We start from the raw sequence: 21,942 nt of genomic DNA on the forward strand, positions 1-21,942 counted from the left end.
TGTAGGCCCTTGTGTTCATGTGAAGATTTAATCAAGACGAGTGAACTAATCTCTCTGGCCTGTAATCGGACCTCATTAGAATGTGTTTCTCGGCGTTAATGAGCGTGCCACCACTCTATTAGAGCCTTCCCAAACAGTGGGCTCTCTCAAAGTGGGAGGGACAAACAGGAAATCCAATAGGCAGGCAGATAAACATGTCAGTCAGGAAGCGTGTCTACCAAGAGCAGCTATTGAGCGAGGTGCCAAAATCTTAGCCAATCAGGCAGCAAAGGATAAGCATGTTAACCAATCAATCTCATCTACTTAAACAGTCAGATGAACATGACAAATCCAGTTACAGGCATTCAGGATTTTAACTTATACACAGTAATTGGAAAATCAAGTCACATTCACAAATAGGGTGATCAGCTGACATGTTAAGTGAACTAAGACAATAACTGTTTGGTGTCCTCGAAACGAAACTTAAGTGCATTCTGATCAAAGAGACACCGCTGACAGTATGTGACACTGCTCATTAGACTAACACAAACCAATTAGCATTACTTCAAATAAGACGCGTCTTCACAAATAAATGTTGATTCCAGCACTTCGGGCTGTAATAGCGGGTGACAGGTTTTTTCGCCACGTTAAAATAGGCTTTTAAAGCACACCCCTGCCTTTTTTCATTAATCACAACAAGAACGACGGTCCCCCTCATGGCCTCCCACTGGCCGTTCCCACGCGCATCTAAACGGGCGTGTACACATAGCCCTGCTTGCGAGCACGCTCCCACAAGCGCGTAAAAACACACCTATTACTGCCGTGCCAGAAAGCGTCAAATAAATAGATGGGTAACAATAGCAGTTCAGTCCCTCCCAGGCACGTGAGGAAAAATGGCTGCGATCCCCTGGCGGCACGCGCGCGTCAGGCGATAACGGCTGTGCCAGTCGAACGGCGCGTCCCTCGGGGTCGCGGCTCCGACTGACGATGTTGTGTCTCCCACTATTCCCAGATTGCTCTTCACCGTGACGCGTTGATACAGCGCCATGCGCCACAACACAGCACAGCCGGAGACGTGATAACGTCGGCAACACACACAGGCTGGGCTCGGGCGTGTGTACGCAGACGATCTGCACCAGGCCCAGCTCACGAGCTATGGTAGCGACACACTTTTCCCGCGTGACATTAGCCGTCTGCCTGTGTAGTGCCAGTGTAGCGTGAGCGTAATGACTGCACGTCACCTCCTGACAGGGGGAAAACAGGAACAATTTGCCAGATCATCTATCTGAACACTAACTCCTTTGTTTTTGAATAGCCTGAGGCAATCCCTCTTGTTCTGTCTCTCATTCTGTCTTCCCCTCTCTCATTCTCTCGCCATCTCTCTAATTCTCTCTCTCATTCTCTCTCCCTCTCTCTCTCCCTCTTTCTCATTCCGTCTCCCTCCCTCTCATTCTCTCTCCCTCTCTCTCTCCCTCTCTCATTCTGTCTCCCTCCCTCTCATTCTCTCTCCCTCTCTCTCACTCTTTCTCATTCCATCTCCCTCCCTCTCATTCTCTCTCCCTCTCTCTCTCCCTCTTTCTCATTCCGTCTCCCTCCCTCTCATTCTCTCTCCCTCTTTCTCATTCTCTCTCCCTCTCTCTCTCCCTCTTTCTCATTCGGTCTCCCTCCCTCTCATTCTCTCTCCCTCTCTCTCTCCCTCTTTCTCATTCCGTCTCCCTCCCTCTCATTCTCTCCCCCTCTCTCTCTCCCTCTTTCTCATTCGGTCTCCCTCTCATTCTCTCTCCCTCTCTCTCTCCCTCTTTCTCATTCCGTCTCCCTCCCTCTCATTCTCTCCCCCTCTCTCTCTCCCTCTTTCTCATTCCGTCTCCCTCCCTCTCATTCTTTCTCCTGTTGTTCTCCTACTCCCCCTCCAAGTCCCCTGTCTGTTGTCCATAAGTCAACTCAGCTTTGTGTCATTACGTGTTGAGGGAGCTGGCTGCTTAAATCGCCTGGCCATATATAATTCATGGCTGCAACAGCCATGCTCTCTCTGCTGTTTCTTAAACATCAGCACTTTCTGACACTCTAATGTCTCATTACATGAAATAAAGAAGACGAAGAGACTCACGCAGGGCTTTCCCGTAACTCAGGGAGCTGACCGAGTCTCCCCACACACCTCAATGGCCACCGTTGAGCCCTGCCTCTTTAGATGCGTGTGTGTGGAGAGGGCTGGCTCTGCTTTGTGGGGACGTTTGCTATAAAACACTTGGGTGGAGGACGGGTGGAACTACAGGGGGTCAAGTGGCGTGCTCACGGCCGGCTTACTTAAAGGCGTAGCGGAGGAGGAAGCTGATCTTGCCACAGTTGTCGCCCTGCTTACTGTCTCCCAGCTCCCCTTGGCGTGGTCTGTAGAGTTCCGGTTTGATCTGGCCAATGCTGGTCACCTGCTCACTCTTCTCCTCACCATGGAAATCAGGACTCGAGAGCTGATGAGTCATAGGCTTGGGCCTGGACACACATATGCACACGCACACACACATATGCACACGCACACACATACGCACACGCACACACACACACACACACACACACACACACACGCACACACACACACACACACACACACACACACACACACATACACACACACACACACACACACACACACACACGCACACGCACGCACACACACACACACACACACACACACACATATGCACACGCACACACACACACACATACACACACACACACGCACGCATACACACACACACACACACACACACACACACACACACACACACACATACACACACACACACACACACACACACACACACGCACACGCACGCACACACACACACACACACACACACACACATATGCACACGCACACACACACACACATACACACACACACACGCACGCATACACACACACACACACACACGCACGCATACACACACACACACACACACACATATGCACACGCACACACACACACACACACACACACGCACGCATACACACACACACACGCACACGCACGCACACACACACACATATGCACACACACACACACACACATACACACACACACAGGTGCGTGCACAAATACGCACACACATGCACACACACACAAAATAAATTTGAGCTCATCTATAAACTGTCTGTTTTGACTGAATTGTGTACTACTGTGAAAACCGTAATGTACACACCTAGTCCCAAATAGGTCTAATACATAATCCTTAATCCCTGAAAATCTTTTACCTCAGTGACCAGCAAGACTGTGATTTGGTAACTGTGCGCCTAAAGAATATTTAAGATACAGTTTCACACCTCCACTGCATCTCGCTCACAATCATGGAAAAATTGAACAAATATCTTACATTCTCCCAAGATATGTCAAAGAGCAGAGGTGCCTGACCTAGCAGTGGCCTGCTGGGAATGAGCATTGGCCGGATCTTTGGGCGCAGAGCTGGCATCCGACGTTGGAGGCAGTTCCGGAGACGTCTGGCTCATCTTCAGGTTCCCTGCAGGCAAAGAACCACATCACCATGCAGAGAAAGATGGCAGAGCATATGAGGAACACTCTACAACCGTACTGTGAAGAAGCCCAACTTAGGAGTCGATTTACTCACATAACACCTATGGAGTGTACAAACACAATTATGCATCATTATATTATGGCATGCTGAAATAGGTCAAATGCTCACACATACAAAACAGAAACATTCATTCATATGTGGAACCCCTACACATATATGTACACATATATGAGTACACATGGTCACACCTGTACTTAACAAACAAAGAAGCATGAACACGTTATGCATTTTTACAAAGACACGTGAAATATCTCCACATACATATATCACGTGTGATGTGCATACAAAAGCATCAAACTGTTGTATCCAGTGAAATGTTCACACAGTATAAATGTAGGGCTACAAATGTGAGCAGTGTGAAATAAAACTGATTTCAGTATAACTAGAGTCAAGCTTTATTCTATAATGACAACATGTATGTCTGACAAACGACTGATGGAGGTATTCGGATCTGGATCTTGAATAGGAATCCAGTCTCAGGCTTAATAATTGCTGTTACTAAACTGAGCAGTTATTATAACTGTATGTAGGCCCACTTTGGAGCAGAGGGAGGCTGTGATCTGAACCTCTCTGATATGGAGGTGTCAGCTGTATGCAGACTCCTCACCTGCATTGTTGGGGTATGAATCCATGTCCAGGTAGGAGTGCTCCTGCGTCTCCTGAGGACCGCCCACGACCCCGCCCACGACCCCGCCCACCACATTCCCCCCTCCCCCCTCCACGCCCATCAGATCTGAGAAGTGTGGGTGATGCTGGCCAGGCTGTGACAGAGATGGGTACAGAGAGGATGAGGAGTGAGTGTCCTTCCTCTGCAGGAGCGGAGGCAGGAGGGAGGATCCTCCGCCACCCCCGACCCCGCCGAGGCCCGCCCCTCCGGGGAGGAGCCCCGCCATCAGGCTGAGACCCCCGCCCTCTTTGTCTCTCCATGGCAACCAGCAAAGCTTCCAGGAGACGAAAAGGGAGACCGAGAGCAGCACGATACCGCAAAACGTCACGATGACCGAGAGCAGACTCACCGAGATCTCTGGGGTGTAGAGAAGGATAGCAAGAGTGAGGGAGAGAGAGAAAGGGCGAGGAAAGAAGACAGAAACAGAGAGTGAGAGGCAGACAGGGAGGAAGAGAGAAAACAAGACTGAACAAGAGAGAATTCTGGACTGAAACAGATTCAGGTAGCTACAGGGTAAAAGAATGAAACAAAATGAGACCAACATGAATGTTATGGTATGAAATATACTAACAGTCTGAGTTTGGTTGGTAATTGGCTGTTGCCTGAAGGGGATGTGAGCTGAAGAGACCGGCAGAGAGGTTAGAGGTGTCAGGCAGGCGAGTCTGTCTGCCGAGGCTAACAGAGGCGGGCGGAGGATCAGAGGCCGAACGCTGAAAGGCGTCGCGTCGTGAGTGGAAAGGAGCACCGAGCCTGATCCAAATCCGCCCGGCAGACGTCGGCAGCGGGGCAGCTTCGCTCCTGAAGGAGGGAAACGCGGCAGGAGCCGTGACGCTCGCTCCGCACAAACGTTCTCCCCCCTGCTGTTACGCCTTTCCTCTCAGCCTTTGAAAACACGAGCTTTCAATCGCTGGGATTCTAATGATGGTTTCGGGGAGGCAGTGTGAGTGAGTCATTGCTGAAAAATGGCTCTGTGGCACCACGGTCTCCAGCCCAGTGGCAGAGGGAACAGCTTCCTCCAGAAACATGCTGTCCATCAGACCTGTCTGCCTGTGTATGTGGGCATCTCCACAGGCCGTCCGCCTGTGCTGTCTGCCTGTGCGCGTGCACAGCCGCCTGTGCTTTCTGTTAGCTTAATGCCTGCAGCGCTCATCTTTAAGCCTCTGTCTCTCCTCCCCTCCCCCATCGTCGTCGTCCTCCTCCCCTCTGACTCTGAAGTCAGAGGCCAGCATCCTCAGCCAAGGTCATTTAAAATGAGCAGTGAGAATTGAAGGGGACCTTGGCTGGCTGGCTTCAGCCTGCTGCTCTAACCAAGGTGTGCGAAACAACCCTGATACCTCTTCACATTTTCCGGCTGGACACAGTCACGTCTTCGGGAGGCCGAAGGCAGAGCAACATGGACTAGATCTCTCTGTCAGCCTGCTCTTTCTCCAGGAGATACTCAATCCCTCAGTCCTTTTATTCTCCCTTCTCACTCTGCTTCTCTCTCTCTCTCTCTCTCTCTCTCTCGCTCTCTCTCTCTCTCTCACTGTTCTTTCCTCTGGTGCTTTTTCTTTCCAGATGCCTTTATTCTCCTGTGCCACTCCCATTCAATTTACATTTAAATTTGACATTTTACAGCGTTTAGCTGACGCTTTTATCTAAAGCGACTTACAATTATGAGTGAGTACGACTTGAGCAATTGAGGGTTAAGGGTCTTGCTCAGGGGCCCAACAGTGGCACCTTGGCAGTGGTTCCATTCCACCTCTCTGTTCCATTCTATCTCTTTTTTTCCATTCTATCTCTCTGTTCCATTCTATCTCTTTTCCATTCCACCTCTCTGTTCCATTCTATCTCTTTTTTTCCATTCTATCTCTCTGTTCCATTCTCTCTTTTTTTCCATTCCACCTCTCTGTTCCATTCTCTTTTTTCCATTCTATCTCTGTTCCATTCTATCTTTTTTCCATTCTATCTCTCTGTTCCATTCTGTCTTTTTTCCATTAATCTCTCTGTTCCATTCCGTCTCTCTGTTCCATTCTACCAGAAACAAGCTTTTTCATTTCCACCCCTACTGCTGCATATGTTTCTTCTCTCTCTCTCTCTCTCTCTCTCTCTCTCTCTCTCTCTCTCTCTCTCTCTCTCTCTCTCTCGCTCTCTCTCTCTCTCCTAGTTTCTCTCTATTCAAGGTTCTGTACTGACAAATAAGGGCACATTTGTATTGTTTGGTTATATTGAGCATGAAGGCATTAAAGATGAATAATTAATAATGTATAACAATAATACAGTAATAATAAGATTATACTCTGTACTGAAAACTGACTATTTAAAATTGACTATTTAAAAATACTTATGTACTTAAATTGTAAATATAATTTATTTAAATATTAAAGATAAATTATTTATTTATGAATTATTATAAATTATTAAATTATTAGTTAATGATTAAAACATTTACTTATTACTTATATTTACTTATTTACTTATTAACTAACAATTTAACAATTTATTATTTACTATTTAGTGGTAGAGGTAATAATAGTAAAACAGAATCGCTGATGTAGTTATATTATTGTTATTTTTACCGTTATTACTATTCTTGGTAGTGGTAGCAGTAAAAGTATTATTATTATTATTATTATTATTATTATTATTATTATTATAAGTAGTAGTAGTGGCAGTAATAGCAGTAGCAATTGCGGTATTGTTATTATTATTAATATTGTATTGTTATTATCAGTATCAGTATTATTATTATTAATATAATATTGTATTGTTATTATCAGTAGCAGTATTGTTATTATTATTAATATAATAATCCCTACCTGCTCTTTGTTGATACATGATTTGAATGATTTAAATTTGACCTTTTGTTTGTCATCTAAAACTTTGGCAACACAAGTGTGAATATTTGTCATGCCAATAAATCCCCACTGAACTGAATTTATCTGAAGTGAAAAAATGTAGGGTGTTTGTCTTATAGTAAGACGTAGGTTTTATCTCTCATTTGTGTGTCTCTCTCTCTCCCTCTCTCTCTCCACCTCTCCTTCTCCTCCTCCTCTTTTCTATTCTTCTCTCTTACCTTCTACACCCCCTTCTCTCACTCACTATCTTCATCCTTCCTTCCTCACCTTCCTCACGCCTCTCCGTCCCACTCTGGTGAATCGTTCATCGGACTGCGTACATCACTAATCAGCACTTTTTCAAAACCCGTGATCAGAGCGCCTAGCAGCGGGGCAGGCGAGGCAGGCGAGGCACTGATCCGTCGCTGCACCTAACCAGCCGCAGAAAAGGAGAGTAGCAGAGCAGGAGCGGCAGAAAGATGGAGGGAGAAGGCGTGGGAAGGTTGGAGGAGCAAAAAAAAGGGCAAGGAAACGAGGAAGACCGAGGAAGAGAAGGAGGAGTCAGAGATGACAGGGAGGCTGAAAGGAGGGGCCAGCGGAGAGAGGAGGAGCAGAAGAGAGAGGAGAGAGGAGGAGCTAACAGGTCAGAGCACACGCTGAGTCAGGCACGTCGGCCGGCTGGCGGAGATGAGGCGCAACGTGAGAGGGAGGAGACAATGCACGAGGACAGGGGTCACAGGGGTCACAGGGGTCACAGGGAAGGACGAGAGCAGGAGAGGCGTGGTGAGGTCACAGCAAAGCAAAAAAACCAAAAACCCTCGACCGTGGCGAAAGCGGGGTAGCTAAACGTTAGACGTCAGACGGTTCTGTTTAGGCGTACACAGCCAAGGACGCCACGAGAAGGTCAAATCGCAGAGAACTCTGTTGGTGACAACAACGGCGTCTCATGTTAGCCAACAACGAGAGCCTAGAGCAGCAAGACGTCTAGAAGAATGTGAAGAAAAGCTCTCAGAAAGGTTAACGTACTGATCTGTTTTAGAAAGGAGCAAAAAAAAAAAAAAAACAAAACAAAACAAAAAAAAACACGAAGCGAAAAGCTGTTTAGAACTGCAAGCTTTTAGAGAAGACATACACCACCGACACTGAGCTGACTGATCACAGCAGACCTGCGACATTAGCATGCTCTGCTTGCTCTAGGCTTTGTCCATCTTCTCAGTTGTCACCCCAAGAGCTTCCTTCAGCTTGGATCTCCTATCCGCACAGATTCCTTAGCTCTCCTATCCGCACAGATTCCTTAGCTCCCCTATCCGCACAGATTCCTTAGCTCTCCTGTCCGCACAGATTCCTTAGCTCTCCTGTCTACACAGATTCCTTAGATCTCCTATCCGCACAGATTCCTTAGATCTCCTATCCGCACAGATTCCTTAGCTCTCCTGTCTACACAGATTCCTTAGATCTCCTATCCGCACAGATTCCTTAGATCTCCTATCCGCACAGATTCCTTAGATCTCCTATCCGCACAGATTCCTTAGCTCTCCTATCCGCACAGATTCCTTAGATCTCCTATCCGCACACATTCCTTAAATCTCCTATCCGCACAGATTCCTTAGATCTTCTATCCGCACAGATTCCTTAGCTCTCCTATCCACACAGACGGCTCCCTGTCTAACTCCACCCCGCTTTCCGGAGCTTCTGCGTCCACTTTGATGGATGTAGTTCCTATGGTGGTCTGCAGGAACACCTTCAGGATGTCTCTGGGCTCTTTTTCCTGTCCCCAATGACGGTAGCCAACCCTCTCCCTCTCCCAAGCCGCACTGTCTCGTGTAAATAAACTCTGTGACCCCCACACACTCAACTCTCATCACATCGTGAGCTCCAGTAACGGGCGCATGTGTCATTCTGCTGGAGTGGGCGTTAATAAATGAAGCACTAAGAGTAGAGGAAGGCTGAAACTCCAGCTCCGTTCGCAGCTCCACCTGGGAACTGAAAATGACCCTCAAAGATTTAGACCCTCTGTGAAGTGGCAGACGTTTTTTGCTCTTGTGTTTTTTGGTCCTTGTTACAGAGTGTTGGGTCATGAGATTACCCCGCAGTCGTAAGAACATGTGCTGTTTCATGCAGTTTCATACAGTGTGTATGAGTTTGTGTCTGCATCAAAATTACTTCCTCTGTTTGTCCTTAATTAACATAGGCCTACAAACCATCCCCCCAATACACACACACACACACCCACACACACACACACACACACACACACACACACACACACACACACACACACACACGCACACGCACACGCACACACGCACACACACTCACACACACACACACACACACACACACACACACACACACGCACACACACACACACACACGCACGCACACACACACACACACACACACACACACACACACACACACACACACACAGTCATAGCCTTAGGGCAGGGCATTAAGTTCCAGCATAATGCATTCGGCAGCTACTTCAGTGTTCAGTGTCATTAAAGGGAATTTCAATCTTTATATAATTTGACCTGTTCATCTCTGCTCTTTGTATTTAATCTGTTCATCCCTGCTGCCTGTGTTTGGCCTGTTCACACATGCTGCCTGTGTTTAATCTGTTCATCCCTGCTGCCTGTGTTTGGCCTGTTCACACATGCTGCCTGTGTTTAATCTGTTCATCCCTGCTGCCTGTGTTTGGCCTGTTCACACATGCTGCCTGTGTTTAATCTGTTCATCCCTGCTGCCTGTGTTTGGCCTGTTCACACATGCTGCCTGTGTTTAATCTGTTCATCCCTGCTGCCTGTGTTTGGCCTGTTCATCCCTGCTGCCTGTGTTTGGCCTGTTCATCCCTGCTGCCTGTGTTTGGCCTGTTCATCCCTGCTGCCTGTGTTGCACACCGCACACGCCATTTCCTCACTGGACCTTAACAGTAACGGAGGAATTCTTTAAAGAGAGGAGGAGTAGTTGGAATGATGTCATATGATGATGTCATAACACACCTTGACCTCACTGTACTGAAGCACTAGCAGTTCATCAGTTACTTTCCTTTGCCAGTTTTAGCCACTTCTGGAGTGTGGAAGGGTTTTGTGTGGAAAGGATGTGTGTGTGTGTGTGTGTGTGTGTGTGTGTGTGTGTGTGTGTGGGTGTGTGTGGGTGTGTGTGTGTGTGTGTGTGTGTGTATGTGTGTGTTTGTGTGTGTGTGTGTGTGTGTGTGTGTGGAAGGGTTGTTTGTATAGAAGTGATGTGTGTGGAAGGGTTTGTATATAGAAGCATTGTGTGTATTGATGGGTTGTGTATGGGGTAGGGTTGTGTGTGTGGAAGGGTTGTGTGTATAGAATAGTTGTGTGTACACAAGGGTTGTGTGTATAGAATGGTTGTGTGTGTGGAAGGGTTGTGTGTGTGTGGAAGGGTTGTGTGTACAGAAGGGTTGTGTGTATAAAAGGGTTGTGTATATAGAAGGACTGTGTGTGTAGAGTGTAGAAGGGTTGTGTGTGAAGAAGGGTTGTGTATGTAGAAGGGCTGTGTGTATAGAAGGATTGTGTGTATAGAAGGATTGTGTGTATAGAATGGTTGTGTGTATAAAAGGGTTGTGTGTATAGAAGGATTGTGTGTGTGGAAGAGTTGTGTGTATAGAAAGATTGTGTGTGTGTGGAAGGGTTGTTTGTATAAAAGTGTTGTGTGTGTGGAAGGGTTTGTATATAGAAGCATTGTGTTTATTGATGTCATATGAGTGTGTGTGTGTGTGTGTGTGTTTGTGTGTGTGTGTAAGGGTTGTTTGTATAGAAGTGATGTGTGTGGAAGGGTTTGTATATAGAGGCATTTTGTGTATTGATGGGTTGTGTATGGGGTAGGGTTGTGTGTGTGGAAGGGTTGTGTATATAGAATAGTTGTGTGTACAGAAGGGTTGTGTGTATAGAATGGTTGTGTGTGGAAGGGTTGTGTGTGTGTGGAAGGGTTGTGTGTATAGAATAGTTGTATGTATAGAAGGGTTGTGTATATAGAAGGACTGTGTGTGTAGAATGTAGAAGGGTTGTGTGTGAAGAAGGGTTGTGTATGTAGAAGGGCTGTGTGTATAGAAGGATTGTGTGTATAAAATGTTTGTGTGTATAAAAGGGTTGTGTGTATAGAAGGATTGTGTGTGTGGAAGGGTTGTGTGTATAGAAAGATTGTGTGTATAGAAGGGTTGTGTGTGTGTGGAAGGGTTGTTTGTATAGAAGTGTTGTGTGTGAAAGGGTTTGTATATAGAAGCATTGTGTGTATTGATGGGTTGTGTATGGGGTAGGGTTGTGTGTGTGGAAGGGTTGTGTGTATAAAATGATTGTGTATAGAAGGGTTGTGTGTGGAAGGGTTGTGTGTGGAAGGGTTGTGTGTATAGAAAGATTGTGTGTATAGAAGGGTTGTGTGTGTGTGGAAGGGTTGTGTGTACAGAATAGTTATGTGTATAGAAGGATTGTGTTTGTGGAAGGGTTGTGTGTGAGGATCAGTGTATCTGTCTGATATGCTGCTGTATTATGAGTCAGGCCAGTAGGAACTAGATACAGACTGAGCACGGAGAGGCAGTTAGACAAGCTTTTAAATAGAAACTAAAAATGTTTCGCTCTCGGCTCAGTTTAAACACTGTTCTCTTACATCCTGGAACACTGCACCTGCAACTTTAATCTTCAGCACTACATTCTTAATTCATTCTTCATTTTCATCTTGTCTCAACACTTCATACGTTTGAGTAATTTGACACTTTATAGCCTTTCTAGCTATTTTCACTATATTTCTTGATATTAATTTAGACTCGTTCGATGTGAGTCACCCATGATGATCCCCCTCCAGCCGAGCGCCTCAGTCAGGTGGTAACCGTGTACACGTTTGCTAGTTTACGTTTCACATGCCTGCCTGTTTTGGCTCTGCGTGTTATGATGTTCTTATGCGGTCCCTTTTCTAAGGCATTTGTGTGTGAATGAACGCTACGCTGCTTTCATCTCTCATTAGTGCACTTTTATATTTCACTTTTGTTCACTTTATTATCTCCGTATGGAGACTCATGTTGCCTCCGACTTTTTTTCCTGGACGTTTTTCGCCCGTGACAGAACGAGTGTCTGTCTTCTCCTTTTTGGTTGTGTTGTTCTTTTTTGTGGGTCTGCGTGTTATTTCTTCTTCGGCCCCCATCTTCCTCTCTTTTTTAGCGGTCTCAGCACCCTGGCGTGCCGGTGCAGCGTTCCCCAGAGCGCGTTAGAGGCCCGCTCGGCCCTGGAACTCTCCGCGTGGGTAGGGATGTCCCGGAGTCCCCAGTGCCTGCCTGGGATGTTAACGCCGCCGCCACCGCAGGCCAGGAGACCTGTTCCGCCTCCTCGTCCGAACAGCGAGGAGGCCGAGACCCGAGCACTTCCTGAAGGAGAAGAGTCGCTGCCGAAGCCTTCCTGATCCCGCCCGTGACCCCACTCACAAGAGGGCGCCGGCTCTGTGTTCCGTGGACGAGAGGAGGCCCCATGGATGAAGAAAGTGGCCGCCATGTTCCAGGGATGTGTGTGGTTGCCACGCCCAGGTCTGTGGGTGCCGTGGGGCTCTGGGCTCTCTGTGCCCCGTGCCCGGGTCATGCCATGAGGCGCACGTTTCGGTGACGCGCACCGTGACGACGCCCCCCTCCCCCGCCTACAGCAGCGGTGGCTGCCTGCTGAGACGCACCACCTGTGTGATGTTCTTGTGTTATCCTTTTCTAAGCCGTGTGTGTGCGCGACTGTTTCTCTGTCACTGAATGTTACACTCACTTTCTTTTGTTCTTGTTAGTGCACTTTTATGTTCAGTTTTATTTGTGTTTGTTTCATGAAACTCTTCAGTTGGAGACTCACGTTTGACTCACGTTTGACTCCTCCTTTTTCTCTGCATGCTCTACGCCAGTAACATCATTTTTATGGATTTTTCCTTTTTTTTCTCTTTTACTTCATTTTTAATATTTCATTATTTATTTATTTGTCTATTTGAGTCAACTAAGTCAACTATTTTAATAAACAGTTTAGAGAACTTTTTTACTTGGAAAAGAGGTGATAGATCTCCGGGTGTAATAAGCTTTGTTATTCTTGTATGAGTAAATGACTTTGATTTGCCGCTGTGTGTGAGAAGTGCCGTGCAGAAAAACCTGCCTTGTGGAAGGTTTGTGTGTGGAACTGTTGTTTGTGAAAGGGCTGTGTGTGTGTGTGTGTGTGTGTGTGTGTGTGTGTGTGTGTGTGTGTGTGTGTGTGTGTGTGGTAGGGTTGTATGTATGGGAGAGTTATGTGTGGTAGGGTTGTGTGAGTGGTAGGGTTGTGTGTGTGGTAGGGTTGTGGTGTGTGTGTGTGGAAGGGTTGTGTGTGTGGTAGGGTTGTGGTGTGTGTGGTAGGGTTGTGTGAGTGGTAGGGTTGTGTGTGTGGTAGGGTTGTGGTGTGTGTGTGTGGAAGGGTTGTGTGTGTGGTAGGGTTGTGTGCGTGGTAAGGTTGTGTGTGTGGTAGGGGTGTGTGTGTGCGTGTGTGGTAGGGTTGTGTGTGAGTGGTAGGGTTGTGGGTGTGGTAGGGTTGTGGTGTGTGTGTGTGGAAGGGTTGTGTGTGTGGTAGGGGTGTGTGTGTGGTAGGGGTGTTTGTGTGGTAGGGTTGTGTGAGTGGTAGGGTTGTGGTGTGTGTGTGTGGTAGGGTTGTGTGTGTGGTAGTGGTGTGTGTGTGTGGTAGGGGTGTGTGTGTGGTAGGGGTGTGTGAGTGGTAGGGGTGTGTGTGTGTGTGATAGGGGTGCGCGTGTGTGCGTGTGTGTGTGGTTACCTGTGTCCACCTGGCCGTTGCGTCCCCTCATCATGTAGCTGAACTCCTGGCAGCTGGCACTGTGGCTGTAGCCACCTGAGCGGAAGCAGAGCTCCTCCACCAGTACCAGCGCCTTCTTACACAGGTCTTCTTCCCAGTCCCCCGACATCCTCCAATCCGCATCGCACTCCTGCCCTGGACTCGGCCAATCACGCTGCAGCCCTCACCGTCCACACCGATAGGACGGCACCTGAGTGGAAAGGATGACTCTGGCCACTTTCTTCAAGCCCCCTCAACCTCGCTCAGGTACCCAGCGAGAGACGTTTATGTTTCTAAGGAACTGGGCCAGTAGGAAGTCGCAGCAGTTCGCTTGTGCACCAGTGACTTAATTAAAGTACATAATGGCTTTCACGCTGGTTGGTTTGTGAACCACACCGATCCACCTGTGTAACAGCATGGGCTTGTGGGTAGGGAGGAAACAGAAGCGACGAATCAGAGGAAGAGAAGGACGGGCAGGCTCTCGACAATTATGGCGATCAAATGACAGATTATTGCTCTAGTTGTTCTTTCCTTTTTTTGTTGTCGTTGTTTTAGGAAAAATGTTGTTGAGGCCCAGAGTCCTTGCCATGGTGAGCTAGTCAAATCTAAATCACTTTAGATGCTTGAAATGACCTTACAATTCATATCAGTGGTGCTGTGTTTGAGATGCGTAGAGCAAAAAGTCATGACATGGATATCTCTCCCTGCAACATTTAGACAGCGGGGATTTGGTTCAGGAAGTTGGTCCTTAAATCAGCGTCAGTTTCTGTGGGACACTGTGGAATGTAGAATCTCTCCATTTAACTTCAAGTTGATTGTGATTCACTGTTGGATTTGAGGAATGTTTGATGTTTAACATTGCCTGAGAGACTGAGAGAGAGAGAGAGAGAGAGAGAGAGAGAGAGAGAGAGAGAGAGAGAGAGAGAGGTTACAACATAAGGTTATTGTGGCAAAGCAACATAACAAGGCACAGGTATACATGTGTTCAGCGCTGTTCTCTGACCCTTCCTGTCCTATGGTATGCTCAGACAGCAATGAGAAACAGATCTTTAGCTAGCATGGTGGACGCTGAGAGGTGGGGCGTGCCATTGGTTGGGAGGGGCGTATTTCAGTTCTGTGAGGCGGAGTTTAGTGTTGGTATGGGAGGGGCGTATTTCAGTTCTGGGAGGCGGAGTTTAGTGTTGGTATGGGAGGGGAATATTTCACTGTTCTGGGAGGCGGAGTTTAGTGTTGGTATGGGAGGGGAATATTTCACTGTTCTGGGAGGCGGAGTTTAGTGTTGGTATGGGAGGGGAATATTTCACTGTTCTGGGAGGCGGAGTTTAGTGTTGGTATGGGAGGGGCGTATTTCACTGTTCTGGGAGACGGAGTTTAGTGTTGGTATGGGAGGGGAATATTTCACTGTTCTGGGAGGCGGAGTTTAGTGTTGGTATGGGAGGGGAATATTTCACTGTTCTGGGAGGCGGAGTTTAGTGTTGGTATGGGAGGGGCGTATTTCACTGTTCTGGGAGGCGGAGTTTAGTGTTGGTATGGGAGGGGCATATTTCACTGTTCTGGGAGGCGGAGTTTAGTGTTGGTATGGGAGGGGAATATTTCACTGTTCTGGGAGGCGGAGTGTATCATAAGCCTGCGTGTTGGAGCACGACTCTACAGGATCTCTATATCAGTTCCTCTTTGGTCTGAGCTCGTTCTGTCTGCAGAAACCAGGTCAGCACTCCTCCTTCCTCCTCTCTCTCTCGCTCGATCTCTTTCTCTGCACCTCTCCAATCTTTCTCCCATTACTCCCCGTGTCTCCTTTTCCGGCGTGGCTCTTGTGAGATTACAGAGCCGTTAGCCACAGTCTCCCGCGGCCAGTGCAGCTAATCGAGTTCTCGCCTATCTTCTCTGGAGTCTCCAGCCAACATCAGACCATGACGTCTGCCTCTCTGTCTCACATGGCCCCTTCTTTTGGAGCTGTGTGTCCATCTGTCACCCTGACAACACTTCCTCACGTTATCTTGGTCTGTAAGGTGCCATCTGTCATTCATTGGACCATGGGCGGAGTCTCCACAGTGAAGCTCGTTGCTACGTTACCCCAATTTATCAATCAGCCAGTCACAGACTTAAGTTCATTTACAACAAAACTCAGTTCAAGACTTTCACACACACACACACACACACACACACACACACACCAACACAGCACCCCCACAGACACACAGATGCAGTCCGATACTTTTTGTCCGTCGTTATCCATCTCACTCTCTCTCACTCTTCCTTTCGCTCTCCTTTTATCTCTCTCTCTCTCTCTCTCTCTCTCTCTCTCAGGCTGCCATTCTCCAAGCTGCTTTCTCAGCATCTGTGCGCTCTATCGGCCTGAATCCTGACCTGAATCAGGCTCCCTCAGGTAGAGCTCCATTTATCTGTCCATCTCAGATGTTTCAGTCATTAGAAAAATTAGTCTGAGATTTGCAAGGTTTCCAAAGAGTGAATTAAAAAGCCTACCCCAACCCCCTCCCCCCGGTCCATCCCATCCACCAACCATAACCCTCACTGGCATCTCTGCACACCTCTCTGGAACCTTGTGTCGGTATCGGTAAATCTATCCGGGACTGACTTCCAAACGCTGCAGAGTTCAATATGAGAGATGACTGCTTGGCACCAAAGTTGGTTCCTGCTGGCCAGAATTGCCAGAGAAGTACAGTTGACGGGGGGTGAGAGGGAGGAGGAGAAGTGGAGAGATACCAAGAAAAACAGAGATGATCGGGAAAAAAGTGAAGGAGAGACACGACGAGGGAGGGAGAACAGAGAGATCAGTGAGCGGTGGAGAGAGCAGAAAGAGAGAAAAACAGAGAGGGAAGAGAGAGGGAGCGATAGAAAGAGAGAGAGAGAGTGTGTGTGTAGTGGCTCAGTATTGCCATACCTTACCAGGACTCGCGAAACGGAAGTCTTACTGTCTAAGACAAATGACTTTGTTTCAGGCTGCCACAGTAACGTCATTTCTACATATATGTGATGTACGTGTCTGAGACAGCTGTAAAGTGACCCCGTATGAAAACATCGTGTTGCTGAAATCTGCACAAGTGACATTGACGCAAACACTGAGACACGTTGGCACAATGGAACACAAAACCTCTCAGAGACATTCCATTGACTCCTGTCCAGCTCTGGATCGATACGGTCAGGAAAGCAATACGCCATAGCAGAGACCTGGCAACCAGTAAGGTCATTGTCCAATCACATAAGCGACCAGCTGGCCAGAAGTGCCACAGTCCAATCACACTGTAGGGACCACATTGTCTGTAAGGTCAATATCCAATCATACAAATTCAAATCAAACAACTTGATGAGAAACTCTGTATTATAACTAAACAGATACATAAGCCAATGGTACAATGTTTGTTTAATAAGAGTACAGTTAACCTGTAACCTAATGTCTTTTGGAAACCATACCGAAATATAAACCAGCTGTAATAATAATTACCATTAAGGAAAAATAAACATTGTTTCAAAGAGAGAGATTAATTGGTAGACCAGGTCTCATACGGTAAACAACATAATGTCCATAACAACCCGCTGAATCACAAAAGAGACCTAGCCAACCCAAACACCAAACAATCACAGAAAATGACACATTACTGACATACCATGAGTCATTCCGCAACAAACTTAATATCAGCAAATGCAAGATTCTCTGGCCCGCCAGGTCAGGCCTCACCCATTCCATTAGCAGTGGCACAATAACAAAACGGGGAAGGTTATTTGTGTGTTGTGCCCAAGCCCAATTCCTGCACACCGGAGGCAACAGCAATATTCCTTCTAATAATAATCACCATACAAAACATAATTGCATCCTGTCATTGGCTTGACATCTGAAAGCAATAACAGCCTTCAGGAGTTTGACCGCATTGAAGACACATGGCAATCAGAGCCACTGGAATCTGGAGTGGGTTTTCTGGGGAGTTGTCCATTCAGAACCACTGCATACCTGGGCCAGCTGTGTGTGTGTGTGTGTGTGTGTGTGTGTGTGTGTCCATTCAGCTCCACCACAGGCTAGCAGCAGCCTTTCAGAAAAGAGGCCCATTCCACAGCTGGACAGGGCCAGGTCTGCAGTCCTGCCCTGGCCCTGGAGATGGACGTGTTTCAGCTGGTGATAAATGGCGTAATTACTAACCCCCCGAGGTGCTGTCTACGGCTCTGTGGCACGTCCACATTGGAGGGGCTGCCACATACACTCACGCCGAAAATAATGGAAACAGAGGACCCACTGTACACACACACACACATCCACGCACACAGAGGCACAAATTTGTATGTGTAATTATGAGTGTTTATTGTGTGCACTCTATGCTCTATGTTTGCTATCTATCTATCTATCTATCTATCTATCTATCTATCTATCTATCTATCTATCTATCTATCTATCTATCTATCTATCTATCTATCTATCTATCTATCTATCTATCTATCTATCTATCTATCTATCTATCTATCTAACACATATGACATGCAAACACACACAGTAATATTAATGTAACCTTTTTTCCAACAGAGTATCTCTCCACGTAGACCAGTTCTGCATTAGCAGCTCAGCGGTAAAAGCTATGACCACGTCCAAAACACTGTCAAAGCCGCCTCTTTTTCAAGCCCTGCTTCCGTGTTGCCCTTTAGCAGCACCATTGTCACGGCGTCTGTGTGTTTTTGTAGATAAATGTGTTTTTTTTCCCTAAATCAGATCAGCTTAGGGAGCGTTCAGCAGCTGGGGAAGCCACGAGACCATGCTGAGGATGCCTCACTGACACTCCTTCAGCCATGGGTGGCCACTTTTAACCAAATACCAATCAATCCTCCCAGCTCTGCATACGCCGGCTATCGCAGGGGTCGTGCGTGGTTCTCCTCAATGTGCCTGTACGAGCCCCTATGAGTACCATGCTTGGGACTTCAGAGGAACCACTGGTCTCTCAGCTCTTCCCTTCTCCCCAAAACATGTGGCTGGCACTGATCGCAAATGAGAAACCCCAGCTAAGCCTTTTCTTCTCTAGTGAGGTTATGGATCTGAAAACCCCCATGGACAAAAGACGGTAGCCCGTTAAGCATATTCTGTACGGATTTTAAAGCAGTTGTGGTCTTTTGGTGCCTCCCCAGGTCCACACTGCACCTTTCTCTCTCTCTCCTCGCAGTTTTATCAACGGTGTCATCACCAATTCGGCCTGGTCTGTTTCGTATGGTGGTGTTTTTTTTTGTTTGTTTGTTTGTTGTTGTTTTTATATGTCTGAGGACTATTCACACACAGTCTCAGTTATGTAATCTCAACGCAGACCTAACACACAAAAATAACCTAAACGAGGGCGTCTTTCCAAGGTTCTTTGGCAGAGCGGGCAGACCTAAAATCCAGCATCCCTGCCCTCTCCACCGGTCTCTGCCCGGCTCCGCCTCCTTTCTGTCTGCCACTGCCCTGCCTGCTGTCTCTGAGTGTGCGCGGATGGCGGGACTCCAGCAGCTCTGCTCGGTGCCCTCCATACAGTTCCGGGTATCTCTGTTCCTAGTGGAGGATGCACTCACCACAAGGCTGTGGGATACACCGGGCTGATGCCACACGCTTGCTGCTGTGACAGTGAATGTGTCGTCAGCGAGCTTGTCGGATCAGATGAAGGTAACACATGAGTGTGTGAAGGTCCCATCTGAAAGCTCCTGGGTCCTGTGCTTCCATCCTCCTCCTGCTTTCTGACACAAATAGCACCTCTATCATCTAGTTCCTCCGGCCCTAAACCGCAGCAGAGTGGAGTCCTGGTCTGGGCTGCAGGCTCATGGCTGAATTTTGGGGTGTGAGGTTTGTGTGTGTTGTGTTTGAGGCTGGGTGCTCCCTGTACATTCACACATGCACGCACATAGCACAGACACAAATACACACACAAATGCATTCAAGCACACACATAAAAACAGCACAAACTTACATACACACAAGCACATGTACATGCATACAAGCAGACACTTTAATCAGCTGCGCAAAGTCAATGCTCACACATAACACTATGTAAAGTGTGCATGGTGCCACATTCTTTCTAATTCCTTCTTTCTTGTTCGTATCCCTTCTCTTTAGTATCTGTCCAACTCTCAGTCTGCCCCCCCCCCCCCACGACTCCCTCTCTCTTGGGCTGTTTTCTGTGGGACGGTATGGATCATTTAGATAGAGGGCAGGAATAAGGAGAGGGAGAGAGGGAGAGAGGTAGAAGGATAGAGTGAGAGACAGAGAGAAGGTTGTCTGGGTAATGGGTTTTGTTGTGAGGCAGCGTATGGATTTAGCACACACGTATGCACGCGCGTGCGCTCACACACTCAAACACACACGCACGCACACACACACACACACACACACACTCAAACACACACACACACACACTCAAACACACGCACACACACACACTCACACACACACGCACACGCACACACGCACACGCACACACTCACACACACACACGCACACACACTCAGAGCCACGGAAAAGAAGGAGCTCTGCTCAGCAACGTCACAATTAGCCCATGAGCCGAGGGGGAATACGCCGCTTCTCGCTCGCGCGGCCGTCTGCGAATCGGCGAGAAGATCCGCGAGAATTACACGCGTTAACATTTGCATAGACGCGCGCTCCCACAGATGTGCCAGAAGCGGCTGGGCAGAGGGGTGGGGTAGCAGGAGTTAAAGAGAGACTCCTCCTTACGTCTCCCACCGTCACCTCGTCACACGGGCTGGGGCTGTATGATGTCCTGCAGCTTTACAGTCAAATCGGAACGGAAATTTAGAGGCAAATAGCGCAAGGAATACTCCCTTACGCCCCAAACCCCTCACGCAATCCTATTCATGTGTTGCACGAGCAAATGTCACACACGCACGCACGCACACACTGTCTGTACATGTCCGTTAAAGCAATGACATGCTTCTGACTTGTTTAGGCATTAGAAAACAAGGAAGAATTTTGCATCACATACATTCAAAATATTTACGCCACTCACATAGCGAGAAGCTTCATACGATGGTACCGGACAGACAGACGAACCGTAAGGGGACGCACACAATCTCGACTACATTCCACATACGTCCGCACACAATACCCGCTCCAGTGAATTACCGATAACCCGGACGCCAAACGCAATCAGCCACTGGGCTGTTTTGATCTCCAAACGATACAGACCTGTACGACCGCTTCTGTCCCGAGCTGTTTCCCGCTACCCTGTGCTTATTTCGCATGCGACGTGTTATCACGAGGCCCGAACAAAGAAAAGCGCATACTGTACCTGGGACAGAGGATGCCACCGAGTACAGCGCGGAAGAACGAACAGGGACTCTCTCCGCTCACCCTTCTCTTCTGTTTTCCACTGCCTTCACAGCCTGTTTTTTTTTCTCTCGGTCTCACTCTCCCCCCTCCCTCCCTCTCTCTCTCTCTCTCTCTCTCTCTCTCTCTCTCTCTCTCTCTCTCTCTCTCTCTCTCTCTCTCCATCGCCCCCCCCCCCACCCCAACCGGCTTGTGCACGGAATACTAAACGCTCGTGGTCACCGTTCACTGGCTGTATCGCGCTCCCGGTGCTAAAGACACAGTGATGTATACAGGAACGGGAGAGGGGAGAGAGCTCGTGACAGGGACGGGGGGCGCAGGAAGGGACGGGGCAAGAAAGGATGGAGCGCGCAGCCAAAGCCGGATGGACCGAAGTGTCCGCCGCGGCACGTCGGGTCGCGCGACGAAACATCGAGCAAACAGCGCAACACCGAAAGAGATGCAATCGCGTGCCACTTCTTAAGCACGACACTCTTATTGCTACGATCAGCGTACGCACAGGAGACCTACAGACGTTTATCTGACGGAGCGAAAGAGCTAAAGACGCGTGATCTGCGCCCGAGCGCGTCGGCCCCTCGGCGCGGGTTCCAGAGATTGGCTTTGGTTCTCACATGGCGACCTGCGGAGGCGCGCCCTGGAGGTTACATAAGCCAAAAAGCCAACTTTCGTTATTACGCAAACTTTAATAAAAACGGCTATCAATATGCTGAAAAAAAAAGCGGCCCTTTGTGTGAACTTGGGCTGTGAATACGACGGAATATGTAAATTATGTAAAAAAAAATCAATAATA

The 21,942-nt window shown here is 47.9% G+C and overlaps 1 protein-coding gene across 3 annotated transcripts in view; it reads right to left on the bottom strand.

Moving 5' to 3' along the window:
* syt3 (synaptotagmin III) overlaps positions 1 to 21,271 on the bottom strand; it is a 44,335-nt gene extending 23,064 nt beyond the window's left edge. For 2 of the 3 annotated variants that reach the window (XM_035533548.2, XM_035533544.2), the window contains exons 1-5: positions 21,115 to 21,271; positions 13,829 to 14,716; positions 4,174 to 4,590; positions 3,386 to 3,491; positions 2,284 to 2,466 (exon numbers count right to left, since the gene is read on the bottom strand). In XM_035533548.2, the coding sequence (XP_035389441.1) occupies positions 2,284 to 2,466; positions 3,386 to 3,491; positions 4,174 to 4,590; positions 13,829 to 13,976 (854 nt within the window). In that variant the 5' untranslated portion in view covers positions 13,977 to 14,716; positions 21,115 to 21,271. The remainder of the gene's footprint in view (positions 1 to 2,283; positions 2,467 to 3,385; positions 3,492 to 4,173; positions 4,591 to 13,828; positions 14,717 to 21,114) is intronic. The other variant, XM_081711414.1, reaches the window with a different exon arrangement.
* Between the last annotated feature and the right edge of the window lie 671 nt (positions 21,272 to 21,942).

This window comes from Electrophorus electricus, chromosome 3 (assembly GCF_041902795.1).
Source record: "Electrophorus electricus isolate QZ-2024a chromosome 3, ASM4190279v1, whole genome shotgun sequence".
Lineage (NCBI taxonomy): Eukaryota > Metazoa > Chordata > Actinopteri > Gymnotiformes > Gymnotidae > Electrophorus > Electrophorus electricus.